Genomic DNA, 27705 nt, shown 5'->3' with positions numbered 1-27705 from the left:
CTGTCAGTAAAGTTAGGCCTTTTAAATCCGTATGCTGTTGTGGATGCTTTTGCCTGCTGTGTCCTTAAAATGTGCCAGTTAGCAGTATTACTGCTCTTAGCTTTTTTGTAAACTCAACAATAAGTCAGTGAGAGATTAAGATAAATTTCAAAAATGATGAAACCGTTGGACAAATATTAAAATGTTTTATGTAAGGAGCTGTGGCCAGTTCTCCTCGCCGCATTATTGTCTTCACTGGACCTCGTCAACCTTTACACATGTTGATTTAAATTAATTCTGCCCTGTTTCACCCCAAGAATGTCTCATGTTTGCTTTGTTCTTCCCTCCAACTATCGAGTGTCCAGCCTCTGTAAGGCTCGAGAGTCTGTGTCACTCTGAATATCCAGAAATCTCGTGGCACTATAAACTAAGAAGTGCAACCATTTAAACCAAAATGTCAACAGATCTTTTATTCAAGCAAATATGATGAAAAATACAACAAAATATCAAATCAAATGCAGGCAAACTGTGAAAACTGTGGTCTTTAAATTGAAATATATGAGTAGATGAGCTATTATTATCATTAATATTTAGTAGGAGCAAATGCAACGTCCAAGTTACAATATCTGGAAACACATCAATCATATAAGGCTCAAAAGCCCACATCAAACTTGTAGCTAATGTACGTATATGTGAGTATAATCAATATGAATCACCACTAGATTAACTCAGTGTTTGTGGCTGTTTCAGCTCCTGGTCCAGGCTCCTCCACTGTGTTTGCAGGCCGCTCGGGGGCATCTGATTGGTCAGCAGTCAAAGTCTGGTCAGCAACTTCTTTTGCTTCTTTTGTTTGTTCTGAATGTGAAGCTTTGGGTTTGACTGCAGCCTTCACCTCATCTTCAACCTTCTCCATGGGAAGAGTCTTAGATACAGATTCTGTAAGAGAATGATCATTAGTACACACAGTTACACAGTCTGTAATGTTTCAGATATCACAGATGTGATTTCAGCCCTCTCACTCTTTCGGCACTGTGATTTCTTCCCAGTCCCAGTGACGGGGGTTTTCATCTTTTCCTCTGGGGTGTTTGGGCCAAACACCACGTTTCCCTCTGCATCAGTCCAGTATGAAGTCACCCCCAGGTCAGGTGTTCCCTCTACGATCTCCAGCTGGGAGGAGAAAAACTGGGGTCAGACATGGCCATGTATAAAAAGACCTACTCTAACCAGAATTAACCATCAGCAGCCAAAGAATGGTGTCCTCTACTTACCTGGGACGTTCAGTGAGGTCAGAAATATCACTGATGATTTTCATAATATAATCACTCTATCCAAATCTGTATTCACCTGTGTATACACATTTTAAAACCCCTTTTTTTTGCATTGCATCATTTGCAATATTTTTCAAATGATTTCTGTCTGAAACTGAGGGATATTGCTCCATATTAAGTATAAATGTCCTTTAATCAGATTATTCAATGGCTTTTAAAGGAGCAGTGTGTGAGATTTAAGGGGATTTAGTGGCATCTAGTGGTGAGGATTTGAGACTGCAACCTGCTGAAACTTCTCACAGTGGTGTTCATGCCGTTAGCCCAGCACCTGCTAATGTGTGCTAATTTTTATCTCTGATAACATAATGTGTGCTCACCTCATTTCTGATGCAGACATTCAGGAGTTTTTTTAAAATTTTATTTAAGATTTTATGCTTTTGCCTTCATTAGATAGGACAGTTTAAGCATGAAGGGGGAGAGAGAGACAGGGGATGACATGCAGCACAGGCCAAAATCAAATGTGTGGCCGCTGTGGCAAGGACATAGCCTTTGTACATGGTATGCCTGCTCTACCTGGTGAGCTACTGGGTGGCTGTTCAGGGGATTTTTACCGTGAGCCGAATTATCTGCAGAGGTCTTTTTCTCTTCAAAACAAACACACACCCTAAACGGGTAGAAACACTGCATAAAGCAGTTTCATGTTATAAAAACAATCAGTGTTTTTCTGACAGTCTCATCACAGAGGGGCTGCAAACTACAGTGGCTGGCGGTGAAAACATGAATTTGTCCGTTCTGGGCTACTGTAGAGACATGGCGATGCAACGTGGTGATTTCCGTAGATGGGGACCTGCTACCTATGTAGACATAAATGGCTCATTCTAAGTTTACAAAAACTCAATGATTATTTTCAGCCGATTATACGCTAAAGAAAACATACTTATATATCCTCCTAAGACCAGAACTTTTTTTTGGTATACATTTTTAATTTCTCCCAGCTCCCAGTGATTGGCAGGACTTGATAAGTATAAAAAACTAAGATTTGTCAACAATAATAAAGTCCAGATGTCCTCAAACGAGCACTTCCTAATTAACAGTTTCTCAGCTTGTTACTGTTGCTAAAATCAGTCAAATTTGTTGCCATATCAAACTACAAACATTATCAATCATAAATAAACAGGTTTCAACCATAAAATGTGATCAGGTTTTGTACTTTGTCCACTTTTGTGTCGGTATCAGCCGCAGACTGACTCGGCAGAGATGGCTGCCATCTTGTTTTTACATGGATTAGTGTATTGTGCTCTTGCTGCCACTAGATGGCACAAAAAAGTGTCCACGAACGAGGACAACAGGTCTAAGTTAAGTAGAATGAAGTATATGGTCAAGTAAATCCAAAATGTGATGTCCTCATATGAGGACACAGGGTCTCAGGAGAATATTATATCCATTTCTGCCAATATATCCCCTAAATCCTACACACTGGACTGGTTTCAGACAGTTGGACAAGATAGATCTGCAAAATAGGATGTAGGCTCTACGGGATGATTTTTTCCTTGGCAACAGCATTTTTTTTCTCAAATGATGTTCACGTTTTTATGCATTCACAAATGGCTTGAAAAATAGTGCATATAGCTGCTATAAATGGGAAAAAAATCTCCCAGGGGAGCTCCAAATGTTTACAATGTCTGGCTGCACACCTGAGCATACTGTTCATGTATCATTAGGTGACTTTAGCTTGCTTTGGAACAATGCCCTTTGTCAATATATTTCATCTATTCTGTTCATTCTATTCTGGCCATAAAGACAGCCATTAGGATTTGACAGATACGCAGTAGTTCTGCCCTGTTCGAAAAATGATTCGATATTTCAAGTTTTGTTGTTGAGCGTTAGATAAGAAGATTGATAGCTTTCATGTATCTTCAATATGAAATTTCAATCAAGAGATGGCAGGAGAAACTTAGCTTAGCATAAAGTCTGTAGACAGGGGGGAACAGCTTGCCTGGCTCTGTCTAAAGATACAGAAATCTGCTTGCCAGCACCTCTAAAGCTCACTAATCAATACATTATCTTGTTTGTTTAATCTGTACAAAAACTGGACTTTTTACTGGCCATGCGCAGTGACTTTCAGTACTCGTGATAAAACTGATGTAGAAAATGACTATTTATAACCTCTATCTTACAGAAAAACCTTGGATATAATGCTATGTGTGATAGTACCGTTGGATGGTGACCAGACAACAAGGGGAAACATTAGTTTTCTCTCAATAACATTCAGGTGAGCTTGATTTTCTGTGCTCAGTCTGTGCTCATCTACAGGTTATTTTGTTTGTTTATTTTTTCAAGAGCATCATCATAAATCAAGCCCACGATGTTTACAGGAGAGAGAGGGGTGGTCTCCATGCTGGTGGTGGATCTTCGGAGCAGTCCGAGTCTACAGTGGCTGGGAGTGGAAAAGGGAAGAGTCGACTGAAACCAGAGAGTGAAGAGTGAAGGGTGCAGGGTTCAAACCAACATGAGGCAACTCAAAGAGGAAGAGGAAGTGGGGAAGTACATGCTTGTTTTTATTAGTCTCATCAAGAAACAGGGGAAGTGATGCAATAACCACTATACGTAAACAGTGATCTGACAGTTTTCATAACAGTGGCGTCAGTAACATCACAATACAGGAGGCACCATAATCATGAATGATGGACAGTGAAGGGGATCTCGTAACAACAGTGGATCACATGACTAACAGTGACAGTGGGCAAACGTGTGTTCACTACAGACAGGGAGACAATGGAAGTGATGTCACGGTAACAACATTCAAATGACTGTGAATAATAATAAAACAAGACTAAATGTAAAATCTAATGAAATGACACAGTGCATGTTTCAACCCATTTCTAACAAATTTAGCATACTTGTATTTCTACTCTCAAACCTAAGGAGCATTATCACCAGACTTTGGGGTCTCCTGCTCATGCCTAGCAAATCCACTATGTACTATTTCATAAACTATTTCATTAACATCAGCAGCTCTGTCCAACTCATTGTTGGATTTGGGGAAGAGAGAGTGTAAATATCCCAGCTGGCACCGGACGTCAATTCAACATCAGGAAGACGATGTTAAATTTTGGTTGGAATCAAAATCATGTTGAGCATAATTTAAATATCTGTCAACGTTACAATTTCCTGTTGTGTAAACATTAACATTAGAATGTTTAGCAGATGTTGGGTTTTGTTCTCCATACCTTACAACTAAATGACGTTATTGTACGTCAAGATAACGTCGGCACGAGACGACTGGAAGATGCTGGATTTTGTTAATTTTTATAACATAAAACCAACAAAATATCACATCATCTGTCGTCAGTACTCTACATCAAATTAACGTTGGAATCACACGTTGTCCTGACATTGAATTTTGGCGTCACATCCTAAATCCAACCAAATATCAGCATCTTACAGCGTTGGTGGCCACTAGCCAGCTGGGTACATCCTGGAGCTAATGCTAGCTCAGTTAGCTAACTAGCTACAGCTAATAAAATGTAGAAATGAGGATCCTGCTTTTGTCCACCTGTGTCTGACATATAGGATCCACTATTTAAAAGTGACTCACAATTTCGCCAGTAAATCTGCCACCATTACTGAAAACAGAAAGCTTGAAATCCTAAAACTGTGATGTTCTAGATTCCCACTAGCACTTGAATGCACCAACAAGAAGACTTCCTCTATTCAACGACTTTGCAAAAACTTTAAATCATGACTCTCTGTATCTTAAGCATGTTTCATGTCCCTGCAAAATGCTTTCTATATTATATTAACCTGAACTAGAAATAAATTGCTCCATGCATAATTTGTAACAAATGGGATGAAAGATGTAAACACATTTGGCTTTTTAATAGACTTTGCACACTAACTTGATTTCCTTTCTATGACTCTCTGCATCCTATCAACACAGTATGTCTTATATGTTATCTTTAGCCTTCTTTTCTCAAGTAATGTTTCATTTCTCTTCTAAATCAAACACATCTGCCTCTCTGCATGCCACAACTTTACACAAACAAAAACTAAAACTGCACCAGTGACATTTTCTGAGTGGACATGATGTTAGGTTTGTTGTTATTGGACCAAATGAATACATGTTTTTTATGATTTGAAGTCACAACTCTTCACTCTGGATTTCTCTGTGAACTTGTTGTTGACATTTCAGATTCAGCACCTCTAGAGTTAATTTTAATATTCTACACAAAAACATCGAACACATCCTCAAGCCTGTTTCTTTCCTTCATCTGTTTCCAGTGTTTTTCATTTGTACATATTTACGACAAGATTTGGACCGCTTTTATTTATGCTTGCTGCCCGCCTCATCAGGGATGAAGACACTTACGGTGAAGTCCCCGCTCTCTGTGCCGTACTTGTTCTTCACCAGGATGCTGTACTTGCCAGAGTCTGACGTGTTCACGCCGATGATGGTGAAACTGGCAAACTTGCCTGACGCAAACTTGAGGATGCAGTGGTCGTCGGATGTGATCTCCCTGTCATTCTTCAGCCAGGTGACCTCTGGCACGGGGTCACCCGAAATGTTGCAGGTGAGATTGAGGGTCTGGTGAGAGGATAACACGCAACACACACACAATATTATACAGTCATAACAACTGTGTTCAGAAACATAGAGTCAGTCTCTCTATCACTCTCATTGTGCTGCAAGACACTGGCCTCTGGAAGCACATTTCCACCAGTGTGATGGGAAAAAAACTGTAAGTCATCAAGAAACTTTCTCAAAACTAAGAGTGAGTATCTTAAACTAATGACTTACTCTCATGCAGCAATGGCCGCAGACTGAAATCAAATCTCCAGCCACTGCAGCAAGGACAGTGCCTTTTTAAATGGGATGCTTGCCCCAACTACTGAGCTACTGGGCACCCCTTATGTCATTATTTTAATAAAGTTTCTTATTATTTTGAGATACTGAGTCATTATGGTGAGATCTTAAGTCACTATTTTGGGTTATTATATTGTTATGTTGAGATACAAAGTCACTATTTTGAGATAGCAAGTCATTTTTTTTGAGATACTACATTATTTTGCAAAAGTTAATCATTATTTTAAAATACTAAGACATTAAGGGGAGATCTTAAGTAGTTATTTTGAGATATTAAATCATAATTTCCAGATGCTAAGTCATTATTTTGAGAAGGTTTCTCATTATAATGGCACTTCTTTTTGTCACACTTGTGAAAACAGGCTCCCTTACTGGCCTCATAATATCAGCTACAGGAGTTTACCTTGCCCTCCTGTATAGTGACCACATCAGGCAGGCCTCCTGCCACTCGAGCACGACCTGAAAGAAACAATGTTGACTTCAATAATTACAATAAATATGTTTTATTCATATGATAATCTTAAGTAAACAACTTTACTGCTTTACATTAAATGTATGTGAATATTTATATTAATATACAGTCTGGGTCATTTATTGCTTTATACATAATCAGTGGAATCTAAACATTTATTTTACAGGACTCTTAAAGTATTAAGGGAAAAGATAAGAGTCATAGGATCTGTATTTTAGTTACATAATCCAAGCTGCAGCATTTCAAACTCCATTATTCAGCATCGAAACAATATCTGAAGGACAGGTCTTCTTGATGAGGGAAACTGCTGTGCAGTAGTTGCAATACAAAGTGGGAATAGTGTAAATATAAAGTCCAAGATAACAATAATTAGAAGGTGCAAATCCCCCAAAAAATACAATACACCAAATGCTGAAATCAGGTTAACACTATGGATCATAAAGACAAAAGGTGACAAACACAAAACTACGTTAAATACAATCCACTTACTTCTCTCTGCAATCGCAGCAGCCCTGATGAGGTTAAAAAGAAAGAGAGAACAAATTAGATCAGAGGTGCTGAAAATCAGAAGTGAAGTTTGAGGCTTAATCTGCATGTATACTTCTTCATGTATTTCCTCAAATATACAAAATGTGTTTTCATGCATGCTGTGACTGCGGCTTCATAAACCTAAAGATATGTTAGTTATCGAGGAGCAGAGTAAGCAACTTACTTGAGTCTCTGGAATTCTGCAAAAGCATCGTCAAATGCTGCAAAACAGAAAAAAAGTTTGTGGGAACATTAATGCTTGTGTAGGATACAGTAAATGCAAAGAAAATTTTAAAAAGTATGAAAAGTCTATTAGAAGTCGTGATATGTCTAAAAACCACTAATAAAACACTGTTCTCTATAACAGCAAAACAAGCAACATTAAACTACAGCACAAATACAGTTCACAATCATTGAATCAAACAGAAGTGTCAGATATGCAGATGGTCTCACCTTGACCAGACAGCTCAACAGTCCTCCTCAGGCCTCCTTTTCCATCGTTGAACTCAATGGCATATTTGCCCATGTCTTTCTCTGTGGGCTCTGAGATCTGCAGCCACAGCTGCTCTCCCACCACACCGCTCTTTATACGGTCAGAGAAGGCGATGGCTGAATCCCTGTCAGAGACAATACAGACGTGGAAACTCGGAAACATGTTCAAACATACAGACATAGCTCAGGGGAGACTACAGATGGACAAGTGACTGAAATATGTTACTACTGTACCATAAAATCTGTCTCACAAATACTAGAACTGACCAGTTTACTCTCACATACAATATTATGTCATCGAGTAAAAGGTGTATTTCAAAACGCAGATTTTCAAAAGGGAAAAACTCTGAGTGGCTATAACTAACACATTTTAATAACAAATGTACACATGCTTGCATGGATAGCAATGCAGACATAGGACGTACTTGTAGTGCCATGTCACTTGGAGTAAATCGTTGTAGTAGCTGACGAAGGTGTAGAGTCGGATGCCCTGATCTGTGCTTGTGATCTTCAGCGGAGTGGAGGAATTGGCTGCAATTAAAACATGATGCAATTATTTATTTTGGATCAAAATGCAAAACAGACACCAAAATGTTTAATGCATTAATTAAATGTTTATATTCTTACCAATATAACTGAAAACTTTATTCATCAAGTCTTTGAAACCTTAAAGAGAGCAGCAGATGATCATCCTCAGTGACATATATTCACCACAGTCATGATTGGTTGTCTCAGTGTGTGACTGTCAAAGGTTACCTTGATCTGTCAAATTCAGTTTGGAAGTGTCCTTCCCTCTGTCATCCTTCAGAACCACCTCATACACACCAGAGTCCTTCTTGGAAATCTGACAGAGCAGAAAAGTCAAATTCAGTCATGAAACAACATGAGAACAAGGAATATGATTTATATTTATCTGCTGCAGAGACACATATATGACACAAAGGCAAAAAAGCCGTCAAACAAACAAACATGAATAAATAAAGCATTCTCAGGCAGAACGGCAAAACCAGAAGTGGCCATTGGCCTGTGACGACAACAGATAACTGTTCCCAACTTTTAGTTTCCTCCAGATTACGTCATCGGCAGCTGCTTTGTCTGCAGGGGAGTCGCACTGAAATGGGACACATGTGACATCAAGTTTATATGTTAGACAAGCAGGAAGGATGGCATGTCACTGACGGCGCTGGGACAGACGTTTAGAGACGATACAGTGGGATGGGGATGAGTTGTGAGATGGAAAAGAGGGTTAAATGAAGTTTGAGAGAATGAAAACAGAGAGGAAGAGGACAAAACAGAGAGAGAAAGTGAAAACGGTGGCTAAATTGTCAGTCTGAATTAGTTCAATGGAATTGTTAGGACTTAAAAATGATAAGTTAAATTAATTTTAAAGACAGGTATTGCTAGTAATTTTGAAAAAAAAAATGTAGGGGTGTCTATGACGACGCATTAGGGCTGTTGTAGTTCAAAAAAATATGTAGTTGGGGAAGGGTTTAATATTCTGACAAATTAAAAAAAAAAAATTATCTGATATTAAAGTCACAAATTTACGAGGAAAAAAAACCTTGATATCCTCTAAAATTTAAGTCATAAATTTACAAGGAAAAAACTCAAATATTCTCTGAGATTATAAGTCAAACATTTCTGAAAAAAACCTTAATATCCTTTAAGATTAAAGTCTTCAATTTATGAAGAAAAAACTCAAATATTATCTGAGATTACAAAGTCATAAATTTGCTGAAAAAAATCCCTCAGAAATTCAGAGATTAAACAAATTTACTCAAAAAAAACTTGAATATTTAATATTTATTTAGATTAAAGTGGTAACTTTATGAGGAAAACCTACTCTAAAATTTGCGAGGAAAAAACCCCAAATATTTTTGGAGATTAAAGTCACTTCAAAGGAGGTCACATAGCCATCAGCTTGACATTCTTTCTGGGCTTCCTAGCAATGTTGAAATATGATGTTAACAAGAACTGGCCTACTCAGCTATTCTGCCACAGTTTATGTGCACAGTGTGCATTCAGGAACTTCATACATCCTAAAAACTGAAAATCATAAGTTAACTACATCTAAAAAATAATAAACTCACGACTCACACACGACACAAACCCTTGTCTCCTGGGTGAAAGTCCTGTGTTTGACCCATTTATCAGCTGTGACGTCCTACCTGTGTGGACTTGTCGCTCTTTATACTCATAACCTAACTTTCTTATAAAATTTATGACATTATATAATATCAGAGAATATTCACTTTTTTTCTTGTAACTTTGTAAGTTTTTTGTTTTAATCTACAACAGCCCTGATTCCCTGTCATAAGTTTCTTAGTGTAATTAGTAAAAAATAAATAAATATTTTAACAACTTTTTTAATTCCAACTTACTCATAGACCTGATTCTTGAGGACCACCATTAAAGGTGAAAAATGCCCATAAAATGTGAAGGATACAAACATTTCTTTTTGGAGTAAACACGTGAACAGAGCTGTGCAAGGATTCCACCGTTAACATTCATATATGCAAATGAATTCAGAGACCGTTATACAGCACAGAAATATACATATATATACATAAATTCACACTTCACACAGTTTTCCTTTTCTTATTCTCGTACCTGAGCAATTTCCAGTTTCAACACTCCCTCAGTGAAGCCGAGACTCTCGTCTGCTTTGATCTCGCGTCCGTCTTTGTACCAGACGGCAGAGGTGTCCTTCTTTATGTTGCCCACCTGAAATGCACCACGACACAGAACACATGAAGACACTCATGGTATTTCTAAAAGAGTGCAGCATGAAAAAAACCTTTAAAGTTCTGTCTCACCTTGCATTTCAGTATAACGCAGCACTCTGGTGTCACCTCATAATCCAAATACTCGATAAAGTGAGGACCTGAAACATGGCAGTTTAAAATATGAAAATCATATAATGCAAACATAGACCAACAGTGAAATCTTGAGGGATTTATTCAATTAGTTGATCAACTGGAGAATTATTTAATCATTTAAGTCCATTTTTAAAATACAAAACATGTCTGCTTCCAGACTCTCCAGTGTGAGTATTTTTTGCTTTTCTCTTTCCTGAAAAAAGACATTTAAAGATGTCACCTCAGGCACTGTGAAACTGTGACAAGTGTTTTGTGTCATTTTCTGACGTGTAAAGCCCAGCTCAGACTAAAGATTGATGAAACCGTTTTGGAACGTTGCAGAGAAAAGTTGCAGCGGTGTGAACTGGCTGTCTAAGCCAGTCAGACAGTTGGTTGCTGCTGCTGCTCGCTGTATGTGCTTATGCCCCCTCCCTCACACACATTCTCACTGACTGATTAATTGGTGCTGGTTGATGATGCTCGTTTTGTTTCTGTTTTTCACCCTTTCATCACTACTACAAATGCAACTGTAGCCAGTATCTCACTATCACTATCCTCATTCATATTTTAAGAAGCTACAATTTATATTCAGTTACAAAATCAGCCTGAAAAGCTGGAAATCAGAACAGAAGTACAGAGAGTTGTTGCATAGAGATGATACACCGTCTCATCTAGTTGCATTGGTGTGAACCGGCAGGTTTTCAGAATGTTGCAGAACAGCACATCGCAAGTAGTTTCCTGTTTCAACTCATCTCGTCGTGAATCTTTGGTCTGAACTGGGCTTTATAGACAACATGACCAACTGTTTATTCAAGACAAAAATCATCAGTTTTATCAATAATGAAAATAACTGTTAGTTGTTAAGTACATGACTAAAAGATGAGTATGCATGCAGCAATAATTACGTGAGTATTTAGGGCACTATCCTCGTCAGTAATAAGTGTCTCATACCTTGCTTTCTGACCCATTCTTTCATCTGGAACTGTGATTCCTTCTGCAGCTCCTCGAACACTGCAAATAAAAAGAGTTTACAATGTTAACATTTTATGGTGCAAAACAACACGTAATCTAACCCATGAAATCTAACCATGCGATATGTGTTTGGTTGCTGTTTGATTATACGATAGCGTGAATGTAGTTTGGGTTCAGTGTTGCCCGTGTTGGAGAAAAAGTTGTCTGATCAGGGTCTAGATCCCGCTCGATTGTCTGTCCAATGGCATCTTGTCTTCTGTTGTAGGAACAGTAATTAAATTAGCCTATCAACATTACTAATAGGTCTAAATGAGCATTTATTACTGTTTTACCACGAAGTAGCGACTCTGCCGTGGGCTATTTATGATTATTTGGTACTTTAACTTTGCAGTGTTGGTGCTGAAAGCAAAACAATCTGTCCACACACTATTAAATTCTCTCCTTTCCTCTGCCTTAGGCTTTCCATGTAGGCGCATGGAAGGGCAGAGAGGTGTGCTCTCTGTGCTTTAAGGCTTTCCACGTAGGTCCGTGGAAGAGGCTTTGTGTGTAGACCCGAAGAAAGGCAGAGAGGCCCCAGAACAGAGCCATACTGCCAAACATAATATTGCAAATGGAAATAAAGTTTTCTTGGACTTAAGTGGTCCTGACTGAAATAACTATTATTTATTTACCTACCATTTTCTGTCAAAGCCACAGGGAACCACTGGAGAGTGGCTTCAGAGCTGTATGTGGCTCCAGAGTTGCAGGCTGCCTAACCCTGACCTAGTAGTGCACCCACCTTATCAACTACCACGACACCACTGTGTATCATTATAATTAGGCAAACTCAAAAATCATGGTTAGAATAATAAGAAAATTTAGAAGCCATAAAATAATATAAAAGGTCTTTTACATCATGCTACATTAGACAAAAGTTTTCACTTAGACAGAATAATGATTGGAATAAGAAAAAAGTTTGAGCTGGTTGTAATGAATTGAGATGACATTAACATTTAGCAGTTATTGCTTGTTGAGCTGAGCCTACTGAACTCAGTGTCCCGTCAATCATACTATTGACATAATATGTTTGCACTGAGGATGCCAAAAACTGCACCACTTTAAATCATTTATATTCCTATGCCAAAAAGTTAAGTATCCAGTGATTCCCCATGGGGTTTTAGACTCTAAAATGGTATCTAAACTAAACTCTCCCTGAGGTCAAGCTTAATAGAATTTTTTTTATTAAGATGATCTTTAGGATTTTATTGTTGGACTGAACATACCATCTCCTATCAGCACCAAGCTGGACTGGTTGGTGGCTTTCCCATCCTGCAACTGGAAGGTGAAGGTACCCTCATCTGCCGGAGTCAGACACTCCATGATCATCTCAATCACACCGGTGTTCTTGTCAAAGTTCATCTTGTATTTCTATAAAACAAAGACAAAAAATTCCTCATCAACATATAAAAAGACACAGAAAAATAAAATTCCTAGGTGTATTATGAATACAATTTGTTTACTGACATCCCCATGAGAGAGAAAGTTGTCATTGAAGATGTAATCCACTTTGCCGTTAGCTGAAATCTTTTCCGCCTGCAGCCAAAAGCGAACTCTGCCCTTCTCCAGCAGCTCCACAGCCAACTCTGACTTCAGGGGAATAACTATAAGAAAGAGTGAGAGCCAGCTCAGAAAAACAGTCCAGTCCATGACATAATTTGAATAACAGCTGTGATTACATGCTGATACACTCACTGGGGAATTTGTGGTCATGGCTGACCACTAGCAGCCTCTTCAACTCTGACAAAGATATGAGAAATAGTTTCATAAATGAGAGAAATGAAGTCATTTTATTACTTTCACTTTCTAAAACGTGTGACTTTGTATCCACCTTCCTCGGAGAGAGTGTAGCTGGATGAAGCACCATCAGTGTGGGTGACAAGACATGAGTAGATGCCAATGTCCTCCTCCCCAAGGTTGTTGAAAACAGTTTTGGATCTGCAGGGAAAACACATTGAAATAATAAGTAAAAATACTCAATGATGGTGAATTGATCAAAGACTCTGTGTCACTCACTCACCATCTGTTATTTTTACATTTGTGAAGAAAACTTTGTTTTTCTCACATGCATCCACGTTGAACGAAGAATCAAAAAACGGAGGAAGCTCTTGATGAACTGAAGTCATAGGGGTCCATGTTTGACAATAGAAAAACTGTATCAAAATATCTGTTAAAAACTCTCAGACAACTCGTGCAGTATAATCTAAGTCTCATTTATCCAGTGGTATGATCAGTACTTCCCAAACAGACAGTCCTTTGTGACGTGGAACAGGGCTGAAAGTGAAACTTACCTATACTCTCTTCAAAGCCAGACTCAGTTGAGAAATTCAGTAATTTTACCTCGGTGAACAACAGGAGCTGCTGGTCTACCGCTGCCTCAATTAGATGGTTTTATTTTTTGTTATTGTGTGACTTTAGTGAATCCAAACTAGACCCTTAAATCACAAAAGTCACACAATTCAGGATAGTAAAATTATTGTTTTTGTCAATGGAGTCTGGCTTTGAAGAGAGCATAGATAAGTTTCACTTGTAGCTCAGTTCCCTGTTGGAAAGGATTGTCTTTCGAGGGGAAATTCAATTATACTGTGCAAGTTGCATGAGAGTTTGTGTTTTGATACAGTTTTGCTGTTGTTAAATGTGGTCACTTAGGCTTTAATGATTTATCTCTGTTTTTGGATTCTTCGTTCACTGTGAAACACATTCTTACTTCCAACTTATCAAATACTGATACCTGGTCAGAGGCCCTACACCTCAAACTATGACACTTAAGGAAACCCATCAGAGCTTTGGACGTTCAGGGACGGCAGCCAATTTACGCTCATTAAATGCATTGTGCCTTTGCAAACTTCTGTTTCGCAGGAAATGTAGTTTCAACTTGTTAAATGCATATGGTCTCTTTTCAAAATAAACATAAAACATAGGTAAAAAACTTTGTTTCTAGGTTTACTTCCTCACATTAGGCAACAAAAATACATGGTAAAGTTTAGGCAACAAAAGCATGTGGCTACAGTTAGAAAAAAAACATCATGGTTTGGTTTAAAATAAGTCTGCAAGGTAATGTCACGTGAGATACGTCACTACTGTAGCATGCTACACATACTAGCAAACAATGTTGTTATTAAAGAAAAGTGACTGACTTTTGGTTTCACACTGGAAACTAACAGAGGGCTCCTGCTGTTTTTATTTGACCTGTCCACCTCCCCTCCTGCCCACTCTGCGGATTTTCTTGCTCTTTATACTACGACATTTCTTGGAGCGTCAAACAATGCCACCACCTGGTGAGTCTCATACTGCCACTAAAGGGTGCCTCTATGCGTTGGTATCTGTTACCGAGAGCCGCTGACCACGTGTCAGCAGCTAATGCATTGGGATAAAGTTTTCTTCATGAATTTAATGTAACATGGGGTGAGTAACTGATGTACAAAATGATTATTTGAGGGATGAAGTATTCCTTTCAAAAGTCATCTCACTTGTTTCCCTTGGTCTCTATGTTCAGGCGGGATGATTCTGTGATGTCTTCGTAATTCTTGGACCACACAAATTTGGAGTCAGGGGTCAGGTCACAGCATTCAAAGTTTAGGGAGATGATACCATCATCATCAACATCCACAACGATCTCCTTGGTGCCTGAAGAGAAAGATGTGTTACAGCTTGATCTAATCACCTCGTCACCAGCAGCTCACCAAAAATGAAACATTCATCCTACCTGGTTTGGTGATAGCTGGGACTGCCTCGGTCACGTCTGAGGTTTGTCCGACGCCGGCTTTATTCCGAGCACGCACACGGAACACATACGACTCTCCTTCCTTCAGATTCTTAATCTGCAAAATGAAAGAATAATAAGCTGGTTACTCTCCAGCTGCTGCCAGGTGTGTATATGAAGAAGTACGCAGGCGAACATGGCGACCTTGATGTACGTCTTCTCTGTGGCCTTAGTGTTGACCCCTCTCCACGCCTCCTCTGGTGCCTCTGCTTCCTTGATGTCGATGTAGAAACCATTGACTGGATCACGGCCCTGGTATACAGGTGGTTTCCATAGCAACGCCAGAGAGTCGCTTCGCACCTCTCTTATCTGCAGGTCATGAGGAGGCCCTGCAGATCAGTAAGTTTGGTTATATTTTACTGATGTTAAAGGAGTCCATGAACAAATATGCACACAGAGAAAGGAAATGCAGGTGCATACATTGAAAATTAGTAATGAAGCACTGTGAAAGAAACCAGGATAATGCGAAAAGTCTTCAAACACAATCCCTATCATTGGATTCAAATCAGACTTTAAGTTCCAATCTTGAAGATCTCCATTTTGTTCTCTCTGGCAGCTCTTAAGGAAAGTTATACTCTTATTTGTTGCTTATCTTATTCTCTTCTTATTTATATATTACCTTTACACAATGTTGAATTCATGGCCTGTGTCTCATCTCCTCTGTGTGTGCAGGTTAACTCTCAGGTTAGTTTGCTCTTCAGTGTGCAGAGGCCTTAAATGAAAGCATCCCCTCCCTTCCTGTGAGAAGGTTTTATTTTTTTTCACTCTCACACAGATAAATTCAGAGACTCTGTCCCTGGAGTACCTCCGTATGAACACTTGTATTGTTCAAACAGAAAGGATCTTTATTAAACCAGCTTTAACTTTTTGTCACTGCTCGGAGGAGAATGAGAAACACATTTTTCCATGAAGGTTTAAGTGAAACTTCATTTCTGTGGTCATTTATCTTATGAAGGCCCTGTGCGCATTCAAACAGGTGCCTTTGTAGAATTCACTTTATTTCAAAAATCTCTACAATAGTGGCACCTATGGCGATGGGTGGTAATTGCAGGTGTGTTTATGGATCTCACTTGCCAGAGGTCTGAACAGTCGCCCCCTTGCACACAGATTTCACCCAACTGCCATAAAGAAGATACTGAACCAAACACCAGCATATTGTTGCCCAATGTGTGATTTTAGATAGGTGTTGAGGAAGAAAAAGAAGTGTGACGTTTAACAAAATAGTGTCTAGTGTGTGTATGTAAGTAGTCCTGCCATGCCGGCAGTCCATTTTACACAGACATCAATTCGGCTCTGCTACTTCCTTTGCTTAACAGCAGAAAATTTCTGCCCCCTGTATAAAGCATGATGAGGCGTTGAACAGGTTGTATAAAAAGGGGCTAGAGTTGCTGTGTGACGTCAGACAGCTAAGTTGAGTTAAAAAGCCAGTCTCGTGTTATCACCACCTACTTCCTCTGCTGGACCAATCCCTGCTGGGTGATGTGTGAAAATGCGCAACTACTCTGCGACGCTTTTGAGTTTTCTGGAAATGTCGCCCCACACACTCACTACATAATACTGAAATACAAGGGCTGTCATCAGTGGGCCATAGGCTCAACCACCATTGTGTTACCTCATTATCTTATTGCCTCATAGTGACTTCAAAGACATTTATTTAAATGAAAATCTTAGAGATTATTAGTTTAAACCCAGAATCTGATAACCTTAGTAAACATAAAGTAAAACAGTAAATGAGTAAGTTTTAAAAAGGTAAAAGGAAAAAGTAAAAAACTTTTTACAAGTAAACTTAAAAAAGTTTAAAAAAACAACAACTTGCAAGTACAAAAGTAAAAACAAAAAGTTTAAAAACAGTAAAGTAAAAGAAAAAAGAGAAAAAAGACTTGAAACTGGACTTTGGCCTTTTGACTTGGAACGACTAGACACCCACCCACCCAAAGATAAGAAACAATGTATAAACGTGTGCCGCAAATCCACTTTTTGTTTTACTGACCCTTTCAATCAATCCAACAGCAGCCAATCACAGAATTAGCGGGAGGAAAAGTTACGTTCAAGACTTGAAACACAAAGTTCAGGACTTTAGAGCTTGACCTGGGACATTTATCTTTTTTATGTTGCAGTGCAGAGTCCAAAATATATATTTCATTCCATCATGTCATCTTATTTTGTATGTAATAGCAAGGACATAAAAATATCAGTTTTTTTGGGCATTTTTCCTTTTTTGGTTCTGTAAATGTTCTAAGAGAGTGTGTGGTTCATGAAAGCATCCTCTCAGTAAATTAAATAAGGGGTCTAACCAACCTGGCACAGCGATGGTCCACTCCTCACACAGGAAGATGTCACTAGGCAGTGATGGGATGCCGACACCTGCCATGTTGGCTGCCCGCACCTGGAACTGGTACTTCTTGTTCTCCTTCAGGTCAGACACCTGGAGACAAAGCGACATGAAGACATAACCTTACTTACTGAACTGTCCTTTAAAATCTGTAATCTGTAAAATCAACTGAATCCTGTGTTTGGGTTGAGGAATAACTCACCCTGTAGGCCCTCTCACTGATAGCCCTGATGTTGCCCTCATGCCACTTCCCCGGGACGCCATCAACAACCTCACGGTAATCCACAAAGTATCCGGTGATGTCAGCGCCACCGATGAAGGTTGGCTGTTTCCAGGCCAGTACCATGGAGTCGCGCACACACTCCAGGACAGTGATGCCATAGGGTGGAGCAGGGGAAGCTGAGATGACAGAAAACACAAATTAATGCCTCAGTAGGGGAACAGTGTGATGTAATGGGAAACTGAAGCACTACAATGAGGTGATACTTTTAATTTCCAAACTTTTTTTCACACCTCTGGCCAACTGCTGTCATGTATTTAATATCCTTGTTTTTTTAAGTACTTGTAAAAATGCATGTCATGAGTTTATTGTAGCTTTGTTGATGCTTTGGAGCTTCAGTGTCCCATTACTGAAAACTGCGAATAGCCTATTGGCAACTCACTTTCTTCCATTACTGAAGTCAATGATGTGTAAAACTTTGAAAACAATAGTAGGCTACTACCTGCTGTAACTGAATATCGTCAAGCACACAACACAGTTGCACCTTTGACCTTTTTTGTCAGGCTTTTGTATTATGATTTACTCATAGAAACAGTTTGAGATTTCGGGAAACACACTACGTCAGTGACAAGATTGATACTACCCATGTCTGCGAGCAAAATATGAAGCTACAGTCAGGAGACGATTAGCTTAGCTTTGAATTTTTGTAGTTTTGAAATTACAACTTGTGGGTCCATCATGTGACGCATTCAGCCCAAAAATACTTTTTCCAATAGACTTACTTCGGGAAAGGGACATTTGAAAATCAGTGGATACTTTTTTTTTAGCGTTACCACCCTGCAAAACAGAATTTGATCATAACATTTGGAAAGTCTAGAAGAGCTGAACAGTTCAATAATTTTATCCCCATACAAGATAGCAGAGTGCTAAACCACAGGTAGTTGCCTTTGCTGGTGGTAGTTTCTAGTATGCTTGCTATATGAGCCCAGTGACGCCAAAGCAGCATCGATTAGCAGGGTCATTTTATTTGCAGTAGTTAAATGTTTTTGGCTTTATGTGCCACTGAACAACTTTCACAGGAATGAATGAGGTCCTACCTCCAACGCTGTATCCAGGTTTCTGGATACATGGATACATCATACATGATATAGCACTATGGCTAGCTAATCGCTGCTGCTCTGTGCTTATATGGCAGTTACCGTTGATAGTGCCATCCCAATGCACGGGGGTATTATCAGCATCATTGCAGCAGCACAACGTCTACCCTCTGGTTCCCCTTCCTACATTAACATCATTAGCTCTGTCAGCACTGTTGCGTTTGTGAGACCTGTTTGAGCTGTTAGCACTGTTAGCTGCTAGTCGCCGCCTCAGCTACCTCCATGTTGAAAGCCGTGTGTGGACAATCTTTGAATCATAGATAGCTATGCTCTGAATGCTGTATACAGCTCCTTTAATCCATACAAAAAACCAAAGTGTAAAATCCAGGCAGGCCAGGAAATCAGTGAGCCTGGTAATAACACGTCTGGCACATAACCCCTGTAAAACTCAACTTGACATTTTGTCTTGGTTTTCAAACCATTTTAAAGAACAAGATTTAACATTTTAATTAGTGAGCTTTAGAGGTGCAGAGCCAGGCTAGCTGGTTCCCCCTGTTCCCAGTCGTTATGCTATGCTAAGCTAAGCGTCTGCTGGCTGTGGCTTCATAGTCAAACGACAAGCATGACAGTAGTATCAATCTTCATATCTAATAATTAGTAAGATAATACATAAACATATTTCCCTAAGTGTCAAACTATTCCTGTATAACTATTAATTAGAAAATAATTATGTTAAAGTTGTGGTATCAAATGACACAACAAAGGACAAAGCGATTTAGATGAAGGAGTAATCATGAGCTAAAGATCTCTCCAGAGCAGGATCATGTAACATGGTGATAATAAATTGGCTTGTCATACACAACTTGATACCATCCCCTATTTAGGGGTGAGAAATTGGTCAACGTATCCAAGAGGTGGACATCTGAAGAAGTACACAGTGCGCTACCAAAAAGGTCTTAGGTCATAAGTGTCCTGCTCTTGTGTTGGTTGGACGACCCACTTTCCAAGTACAGGGTGTGATTAGCCGGCTCCTGCCATGGCATACTTGTGTGTATGTGTGTAGGTGTGTGTGTTTGTGTGTGTTAAAGTGCTCTGGGTACTTTGTGATGGCAGGTCCTGAGGTGCCAGGGGACTGATGTTGAGGAGGTTGTGGGAAAGTGGTGGGTAGAAAACCAGTTCATAAGCGGGTTGTGTTGAGTTAAAGTTTGGTGGTGTTTTACAGTGACTTACCTTAAAGAGAAGAATACCAGTAGAGCACTTCACCAACTGTTTATTGATTATTATTATATGTAAAAGTAGAGTCTTGCAGAACTGATTCAACAAGGGAAATCCTTATTTTATTGCACAGAAATTCAGGGTAGAATATTTTAATGGATGCTGAGTGGGGGAAACTTATTTTGTGGTTTGTTTTGGAGCTGACTAAAAGATTTCCATCTCTGACCGTTCCTCACCTGACGAATCTCTCCTGGGCTTCGCTGTCTCCCGATTAGCAGAAACATCTACAGAGGACTTACGTGCCTGTTGGGCTGCAGGCTCATTGACTGTGTTTACAGCCTGATCCTGAACCTCAGCAGTGACTGGGTCTAAGTGTGCAGACTTAGTGGCTATGTCAGTTAGTGAGTCAGAAACTGAGTCTGACACAGGCTCTGAGACCAGCTCTTTTGCCAGGTCAGGGGCCCAGGACACGCTGCCTCTCTTGGCCCCCTTGCATTTACTCTCCACGGGGTTGGGCCGTGCCAGGGCTGAACCAGCAGCCCCGGCCCCCTGCCTGGCTTCAGTGTCAGCCTGAGCTTTATTGCATTTTTGCATAGTGTCAGGGGGGGACTGGACAGTGTCATGCGTGCCCGTCCAGCGTGGCCTGTGCTCGGTTAGTTGGCCCACGTTACCCCCCGGCCCCATCTCCGGCAACACACCATGAGGGATACCGCCCCCTACAGGAGTTAGCAGAGAAAAGCAGAAGAGGCTTTTAAAAAGAAAAACAGGCAAAAGATCTGTTCATCAGTCACACGACATCCAGAGAGCAAAGAAACAGAAACAGTTCATCAGCCTAACTAATCAAGTAAAATGTCTTCATCTGACCAGGAGTGAAAAATGAAGACAAGATGACCAACAGGTGACATCCGGGTGAGGAGGTGAGTAGGCTACATTTGGGATTATGAGAGTATGCATTCAATGACTGTGGGTGTGCAGGCTTTGCACCAACCCTCTATGAAAAAACACTGTACACTAGTAACAATGCCAATGTCCACTCAAAACATGAAATAATTGGTGTGTTGAGACTGAATGATCCCATTAATATGAAGTTGTGTAACTGTTTATAGCTCCTCTATGTTTACTATGTTTCCCTCAATATTAAAGAGAACCTATTATGCTCATTTTCATAGTTGTATTTAAGGTTTCTACTAGAACATGTTTATATGCTTTATTGGTCAAAAAACACTTTATTTTCCTCATACTGTCTGTGCTGGAACACCTGTATGCACCCTCTTTCTTAAACGCTCTGTTTTAGCACCTATCTCTGATTTGTCAGCATTTCTGGATCTGCCTTATTTTGGCATCTCTGCACCATCTTTGCAGGCTGTGGAATGACTGTAATGGAGAATAGCGACACTTTCTACCTCAAAAAATCACTAGTGAAAGCTTCTCAATCAAAATCTGTACAACTGGACATGTTCCAGCAGGAATATGATCGGAAATCAGCGAGAAATTGACAACTTTAGCAACGAGGATTGCATATTTCTGAAGTTAGCATGTAGCTACATGTAGCAATGTAGATTACGTAATTCAGTGGCTCCCAATTGGTGGGTCATGGTCCAAAAGTGGGTCACAACTCCATTCTGAATGGACTGGAAGTGACTCATAAACATAGTGCAGGGAATTGAAGGCACAGAGCTTTTATTTTGAAGTACCGTTTCCTGCTGTAGCGTGAGTGACAGACTCGACATGGCCGAAAGCAAGTATGATGCTGAATATGTTAAACTGTGTGGACTTTGAACTAATGACTAAGGAGAAATCTGGACCAGTTGGGAACCACTGACATAATGTAAACACTTGCAGTAGCATGCCTGGAGCAGATAGCCATATAAAGACAGGCATCACTATCTGACGTCAGCTTGTCTCAAGGGTAGAAAAGGAAAACGTTGGAAACAGAGTACTCAGAGAGGTCTGAAGCCGGAGGTTTTTGCTCACAGGGATTACTTTTACATATGTTTTCCTCATTATATAAAACTTCAGTCACGTTTAATATGAACAATTGAGACTGTAACATTTTATATATGACAGAAAATAGGGAAAGCATAATAGGTCCCATTTCAGAACATGTAGCTGTAACCTTTCTTGTATGAAATGTATTGAAGCCTACTATTGGGGCCCCAATTTAGCAAGGCGGAAAATGCTCCCTGAGAACATTACCAATATGTCTGCCTGCACAGAAACACATTGGCATTTTTACTAACTGTGTACTGAGTGAGTGTGTTTCATAAGGGCAAACAGAGCATGCTGCTCAGAACAAAGCTGGCCAGTGAATGACAGACATCCAAAGGCTCAAAGTTATGTTGGTAGTAATGCAGAGACAAGTTAGGGAACACATGTAGGAGATCAGAGAGAGCATCTGACAGTTATCAAGGCAGCAGGATTGGTCTGTTTTACGCAGTATGTGCTCCAATTCAATATTGTAGTTTATTTACTTTTGGTGTATTTATAATGTGAAGATACTGAGTTTCTGCTTTACAGAATAATGTTGCCAAATTAGTTCCAATTCTAAGTAAACCTTACAAAAAATGTGATCACAAACGAATAAAATATGTCATTAGACATCATGTTTTATATGTATAAAGAGATATTCTGATGTTAAGGAAAAGAAGATTGATTGGAAAAATACCAAGTGGTTTCAGTCATATCATGCAGCCCTAGTTTGTGCACATTGTTGCCAGATCTGACTGAAACCAAATACCAATGTCAGAAGGTAAGTAGGTAGGTACTTTATTAATCCCTTGGGGGGGGGGGGGGGATTTCATAAACTTATGACTGTATCAGACAGAACAATGCCACTGCCAGGTTCGCTGCTGGGAGAGAGGTTAGGACAGAGAGACTCAGTTTAAGGGTACCGCTGGGCTGGGAGAGGGGTGTGTGTTGGTACCTTCAGCACCATGTGGGGTTGCCGGCACGTCTTGTGCCCAGGAAAGGTGAGGGAAATGGGAGGTGGTGGTGTGTGACAGTGGGCTGGTTTGTAACGACCACTGAATTGGATCGCACTGACCCAAATTAGAGGAAGTCTACAAGTCCTGACCCCAACTCAGGCTGTGCAGGGAGGGGGAGGGGGAGGAGGAGGGTGGATGTGGCTGCACAGGGTGGTGGGTGGGTGGAGCACATAACAGTGCAGAATAACGTGACAGGGTGAGAGAAAGTGTGGGAGTGTACATAGATGCTGATGATATAAAAAACTGAAGACGTCTCAAAAGACAACATCATGTCAAAATGTTAAAAAACTAAATTATTGCACATCTCTTTTTTTTTCCCAAAAATGTGGACATATAAGGAAAATTCCATCTTTAAGGACCCTTTAAACCAATCATCATTTTTTTGGTTTTTAATCTTTTTTTTTTCAACCTCCACTTCTGGTTTCAGGTTCCTACATTTCCCAGAATACCTTTTTATAAATGCTAAAATTAAGAGATGGTATTTATTAAATTTAGCCTAAAGCTGCTTTTTAAAAAAAAAAATTATTAAAGAAAAAATAGTAGTGTTGGCTGCTTTGCATTCTGTATAATCATGTGAAAATGCAATAATGAGTAGTATCTGCTGCATCTGGCACCATGAAATAGATTTGGCACTATAAAATAAAATAACAAAAAATAAAATAAAAAATATCTTACTATTACTTTAAATAAATGAAATTAAAAAATAAATAAATAAACTAAACTCAAAAAGTGGAATTATGAAATAACAGTCCCTTGAAATAAATAAATAAATTTGGTCCTTTGAAAAACCTCATTATTTATTTAGAAAATTATATTGGCGCATTTACATATTTATATTTAAATTTATTTATATATTCATTACCTAATTTATTTAATTCAGGATTTAATTCATAGGCATATTTATTTCATTAGCGTGCTTATTCATTTAATATTGACTGAATTAGCATTCTTTAAGAAAGAAGCCCTTCATATTTTTCAGTAATATGACCTGTACTCAGATAACGTAATATTTCTAATGAAATTAAGTATCATCAAAATTTACTAACTTAATTTTGTGCATAAATTCATTGATGGAAGTTACAAAATATATTCAGTCATCAACATCTAATTATTTTTTAACATTATTAAAGGGACTTTTTTATAGTGGATTTTTCCTTTCAGCCACACATCTGAATATATACAAACAGTATAATCTATAACTTTCAGTATCCTCTGACTCCTACAGTAGAGATGTGAACCCTCAGGTTTACTCACCAATAGCAGCCTTCACCTCTACAGGCTCAGACTCTGGGGAGAACTGGCTGAGCCCTGCTGCGTTCACTGCCCTCACCCTGAATATGTACTTCTCTCCTGTCATCAGACCGTGGCAGATGAACCTGCAAATGTGTTTGATTAAATGTGATTGTGACGATGGATGATTATAAAACAACTGGACTATATAAACCTTAAAAACGCAGAGGAGTTATTTTACCTGGTGGCATTCACAGGCTTGTTGTTGCATGGTTCCCACACATTGCTGCCCACGACACTCCCCTCGATGTAGTATCCCACCAGCTCTTTGGCCTCCTTGGACGCTTCCCAAGACACAACCACTGATGTGTCTGTGTTTCTGGTAGGGACAACTTTGCTGGGGGCAGATGGGATATCTGTGGGACAGAAAGTTTGACATTTTTTGGGTCATTAACTGAGAATGTGACACTGTTGCTGTTGTTATGATGTGTGTATGTGTGTTTTCTGACCGAGCTTGTCCCCAACAGTGGTGGCCTCAGTTGGATCAGACGGCTCGCCAACACCGGCAGCATTGCAGCAGCGGACGCGGAAGCTGTAGGATTTCCCCTCAGCGAGATCAAACAGTGCAAAGCGAGGAGATTTGACTGGGATCTCTGTGTTCACCCTCTGCCAGCTGTCCGTGCCCGAGACACACTGACCGACACAGATACAACGTGTTAAGTACAGATTGTTACTTACTTACTACTCAGTAGGTAGCTTGTCAGAAAACATTAACTTATTTACCTTTTCCACATAGTACATGACACCCTCAAGGCCTTTTCCTGCCGGTGGCTTCCAGCTCAGCACCACATAGTTCTTGGTTGCCTCTGTCACCAGCAGCTCAAGAGGCCTGCCAGGAACAATGCCCTCTGATGGTCAAGAAATAAAAAATTAGGTCCCTGACCGTGTTGTGCATGCTAAAAGAGTGCTTCACTGAACATGCTTACATATTTTTGGGGAACTGAATTCATCAGTTTCCAATTTATGAACTTGAACGTGAGTGTCGTTTGCTCTCAGGACAGTGAACAATGCTCGGTTTCAGGGACCCGAGGATTTACACCTCGAGTTGTGTTTCTGGCCTGTTGGCTAGCAACACTTCAGACAGCTGCTGAAGCCAGTTTATATGGATATTTGAGGGACTTTTATGAACAAATCAGTAGCCGGCAGATTAAAACGGAAAAAATCAAGCCTTGTTATGCAAATTGTGCCTGTTGCCACATCAGCAATGAATCTGAAACAACATACTGAGCTGAAGCACCCAATCAGTCTCGGGAAATATCCGTGACTGAATGATGGTCACAATATTTTATTTTATTAAAAAAAAAAAAGAAGGACAAAAAAAGAAGGACGACATAAACTTAAACCAGTGCATGTTTTATGATTGTGAACTTGGTTCAAAATTCAAATTGTGAACTATGAACATGAGTTAGTTAATTGTAATCTGTGTGAACTGAACTCTGAGCTAGCTCTCAAGTGTGACCGTGCACAACACTGGTTCCTGAACATATCAGCTGTGCAGCAGGAAAATGACCTTCATGTCAGCGGGTGTCCCAGACTGGGGTGACTGGTGTAACAGATGGTATTACAAATCTGATTTCCTACCTGCAGGCTCCTCCTCAGTGACAATGATCTGGCCAGTCCAGGGAGCAGAGGTACCTGACAGCAAGTAGAGGATCATGAAAAGGTATGATGTGATTTCAGATTTTAACATTTCTATATTTTGCTCCAATATTCATGTTTTTAATTGGCCAATTTTCAAATCATAAACTACATTTCTGAGTAGAGGAAAATCCCTTAAAACATTACTGTTTTATGGAGCTGTTCTCAGCCAATATCAATGTATGAGTCAACAAATACATTGCCCCATCTCTTTTTCTACTCTGTTACATTTCTGAGTTAATACAGCTATTTAAACATGTACAGGAGATTGGTAGGCTGTGTTTGACTGGACATGCAACAAAGGCTACAGTACCTCTCATGCGGGCACGGTCAGCTGGGTCCATGGCAGCCACCGGCTCAGAGACTCTAGATGGGCGGCTCATGCCACTCTTGTTGACGGCACGCACACGGAACATATAAGAGCGGCCCTCCACCAGGCCGGTGACAGGGAAACGGGCGAACTTAACTGGAGTGTCGTTGCATTGGATCCAGTGGTTGGTTCCAACCTCACATCTGTACACATATTACAATATTTATCATTAAACTTGGCTTTTTATCCAGATGTTTCAAAGTAATGACCATTGTGGGATGAAAATATGTGCAGTAAAGCTGTATGATTTCAAACATCACTCAGTGATGCTCTTGCTTTTATTTTTATTTAAAGAGCTCTTCGGTCAATTCTGCATTGTCTTGTTTTCCTCTGATGTTTTAGAAGAATGTCCCCTGACTCTTTTATCCAGATGACCACTGCTGTGAGACGTCTGGCAGACATTTTGAACAGCAACATATTGACTGACCTGTCCACAAAGTAGCCCAGGATGGAGCTGCCCCTGTCAATGGCTGGCTGCTTCCAGGTGACAATAATATAATCCTTGTTGGCATCCAGGCAGCGGACATCCAGAGGGGCCCCGGGGGCTCCTTCCATCTCAGCATCAGCATCTAACACAAACATTAACAGCATGAGGACTGTCAGTAAGCAAATTCTCTTTTTGTCTTACACACTCTTTTAACAAGCCTGTTTCATATTCATTTACCTTTGACCCAAGATGTGATAATGAATTGACAGCTAAAGTAGCTGGTGGTTTCAAAGTGAGCTGTCCCCTGTGCTGAAATGTGTAGCTGCAGGGCTTGATGCCAGGAATGTTCCTGGTCCTCAGAGTCAAACACAAGCTGATAGCAATCAGCAGGAGGAGGACAGAATTAGCAGATGACTGGCCCGAAGTGAAAGGTGATAAGAGAGGTGACTCTTAAAGAAACATTAGGGGTAAAGCCAGGCCACCTAAGAGTTGCATCATTATGTGAGAGCAAGTGTTAACTGTGCATGTGTACATATGCAGCCTGTATTATACAATAATAACCCATTAACAAAATGACACTTTTTGAAATATAGCAGGTGAAAAAAAATTACTAAAGAAGAATTCTTTTAAAGGAATACTTCAACCGTCTAAATGACCATTTGTATATCAGTTACTCACTCCATGTTATATTGAATTTGTGAGGGAAAATCTATTTCTCTCACTTCCTTCACTGTAAAAGAAGAATCCAAAAACAGTGAAAATTCTTGATAAATTTAAGTCATTGGGGGCCATGTTAAACAACACTAAAACCATATCATAACATCCGTTTACAAACTCACACAACTTGTGCAGTATAACTCAAGTCTCATTTATCCAGTTGTACAGCTCTTTCCGACAGGG

General features: G+C 39.7%; 1 protein-coding gene and 1 long non-coding RNA gene across 9 annotated transcripts in view; one reads left to right on the top strand and one right to left on the bottom strand.

Moving 5' to 3' along the window:
* Nucleotides 1-434: 434 nt before the first annotated feature.
* Nucleotides 435-27705, bottom strand: part of myom1b (myomesin 1b) — a 43520-nt gene continuing 16249 nt past the window's right edge. For 3 of the 8 annotated variants that reach the window (XM_078162966.1, XM_078162969.1, XM_078162970.1), the window contains 31 exons: nucleotides 26806-26947; nucleotides 26322-26521; nucleotides 25952-26005; nucleotides 25094-25218; nucleotides 24820-25003; nucleotides 24552-24726; nucleotides 24335-24456; nucleotides 20795-20812; nucleotides 17767-17963; nucleotides 17531-17657; nucleotides 15377-15561; nucleotides 15176-15290; nucleotides 14940-15096; nucleotides 13301-13407; nucleotides 13165-13209; nucleotides 12937-13073; nucleotides 12696-12840; nucleotides 11413-11472; nucleotides 10420-10487; nucleotides 10214-10327; nucleotides 8658-8714; nucleotides 8360-8447; nucleotides 8231-8269; nucleotides 8029-8134; nucleotides 7565-7728; nucleotides 7296-7332; nucleotides 7073-7095; nucleotides 6515-6570; nucleotides 5617-5832; nucleotides 999-1146; nucleotides 435-915 (listed from right to left, as the gene is read on the bottom strand). In XM_078162966.1, the coding sequence (XP_078019092.1) occupies nucleotides 698-915; nucleotides 999-1146; nucleotides 5617-5832; nucleotides 6515-6570; nucleotides 7073-7095; nucleotides 7296-7332; nucleotides 7565-7728; nucleotides 8029-8134; nucleotides 8231-8269; nucleotides 8360-8447; nucleotides 8658-8714; nucleotides 10214-10327; nucleotides 10420-10487; nucleotides 11413-11472; nucleotides 12696-12840; nucleotides 12937-13073; nucleotides 13165-13209; nucleotides 13301-13407; nucleotides 14940-15096; nucleotides 15176-15290; nucleotides 15377-15561; nucleotides 17531-17657; nucleotides 17767-17963; nucleotides 20795-20812; nucleotides 24335-24456; nucleotides 24552-24726; nucleotides 24820-25003; nucleotides 25094-25218; nucleotides 25952-26005; nucleotides 26322-26521; nucleotides 26806-26947 (3629 nt within the window). In that variant the 3' untranslated portion in view covers nucleotides 435-697. Of the gene's footprint in view, nucleotides 916-998; nucleotides 1147-3784; nucleotides 5833-6514; nucleotides 6571-7072; nucleotides 7096-7295; nucleotides 7333-7564; nucleotides 7729-8028; nucleotides 8135-8230; nucleotides 8270-8359; nucleotides 8448-8657; nucleotides 8715-10213; nucleotides 10328-10419; nucleotides 10488-11412; nucleotides 11473-12695; nucleotides 12841-12936; nucleotides 13074-13164; nucleotides 13210-13300; nucleotides 13408-14939; nucleotides 15097-15175; nucleotides 15291-15376; nucleotides 15562-17530; nucleotides 17658-17766; nucleotides 17964-20794; nucleotides 20813-24334; nucleotides 24457-24551; nucleotides 24727-24819; nucleotides 25004-25093; nucleotides 25219-25951; nucleotides 26006-26321; nucleotides 26522-26805; nucleotides 26948-27705 lie in introns of those variants that run through there. The other 5 variants (XM_033639444.2, XM_033639447.2, XM_078162967.1 and 2 more) reach the window with 4 other exon arrangements.
* LOC117265057 (uncharacterized) lies at nucleotides 3387-4008 on the top strand. Its single transcript, XR_004502382.2, has 2 exons — nucleotides 3387-3519; nucleotides 3623-4008. It is a non-coding gene; the product is annotated as an uncharacterized LOC117265057 (long non-coding RNA).

Source organism: Epinephelus lanceolatus, chromosome 20 (genome assembly GCF_041903045.1).
Source record: "Epinephelus lanceolatus isolate andai-2023 chromosome 20, ASM4190304v1, whole genome shotgun sequence".
Lineage (NCBI taxonomy): Eukaryota > Metazoa > Chordata > Actinopteri > Perciformes > Serranidae > Epinephelus > Epinephelus lanceolatus.
This window is presented reverse-complemented; position numbering and strand designations above follow the sequence as displayed.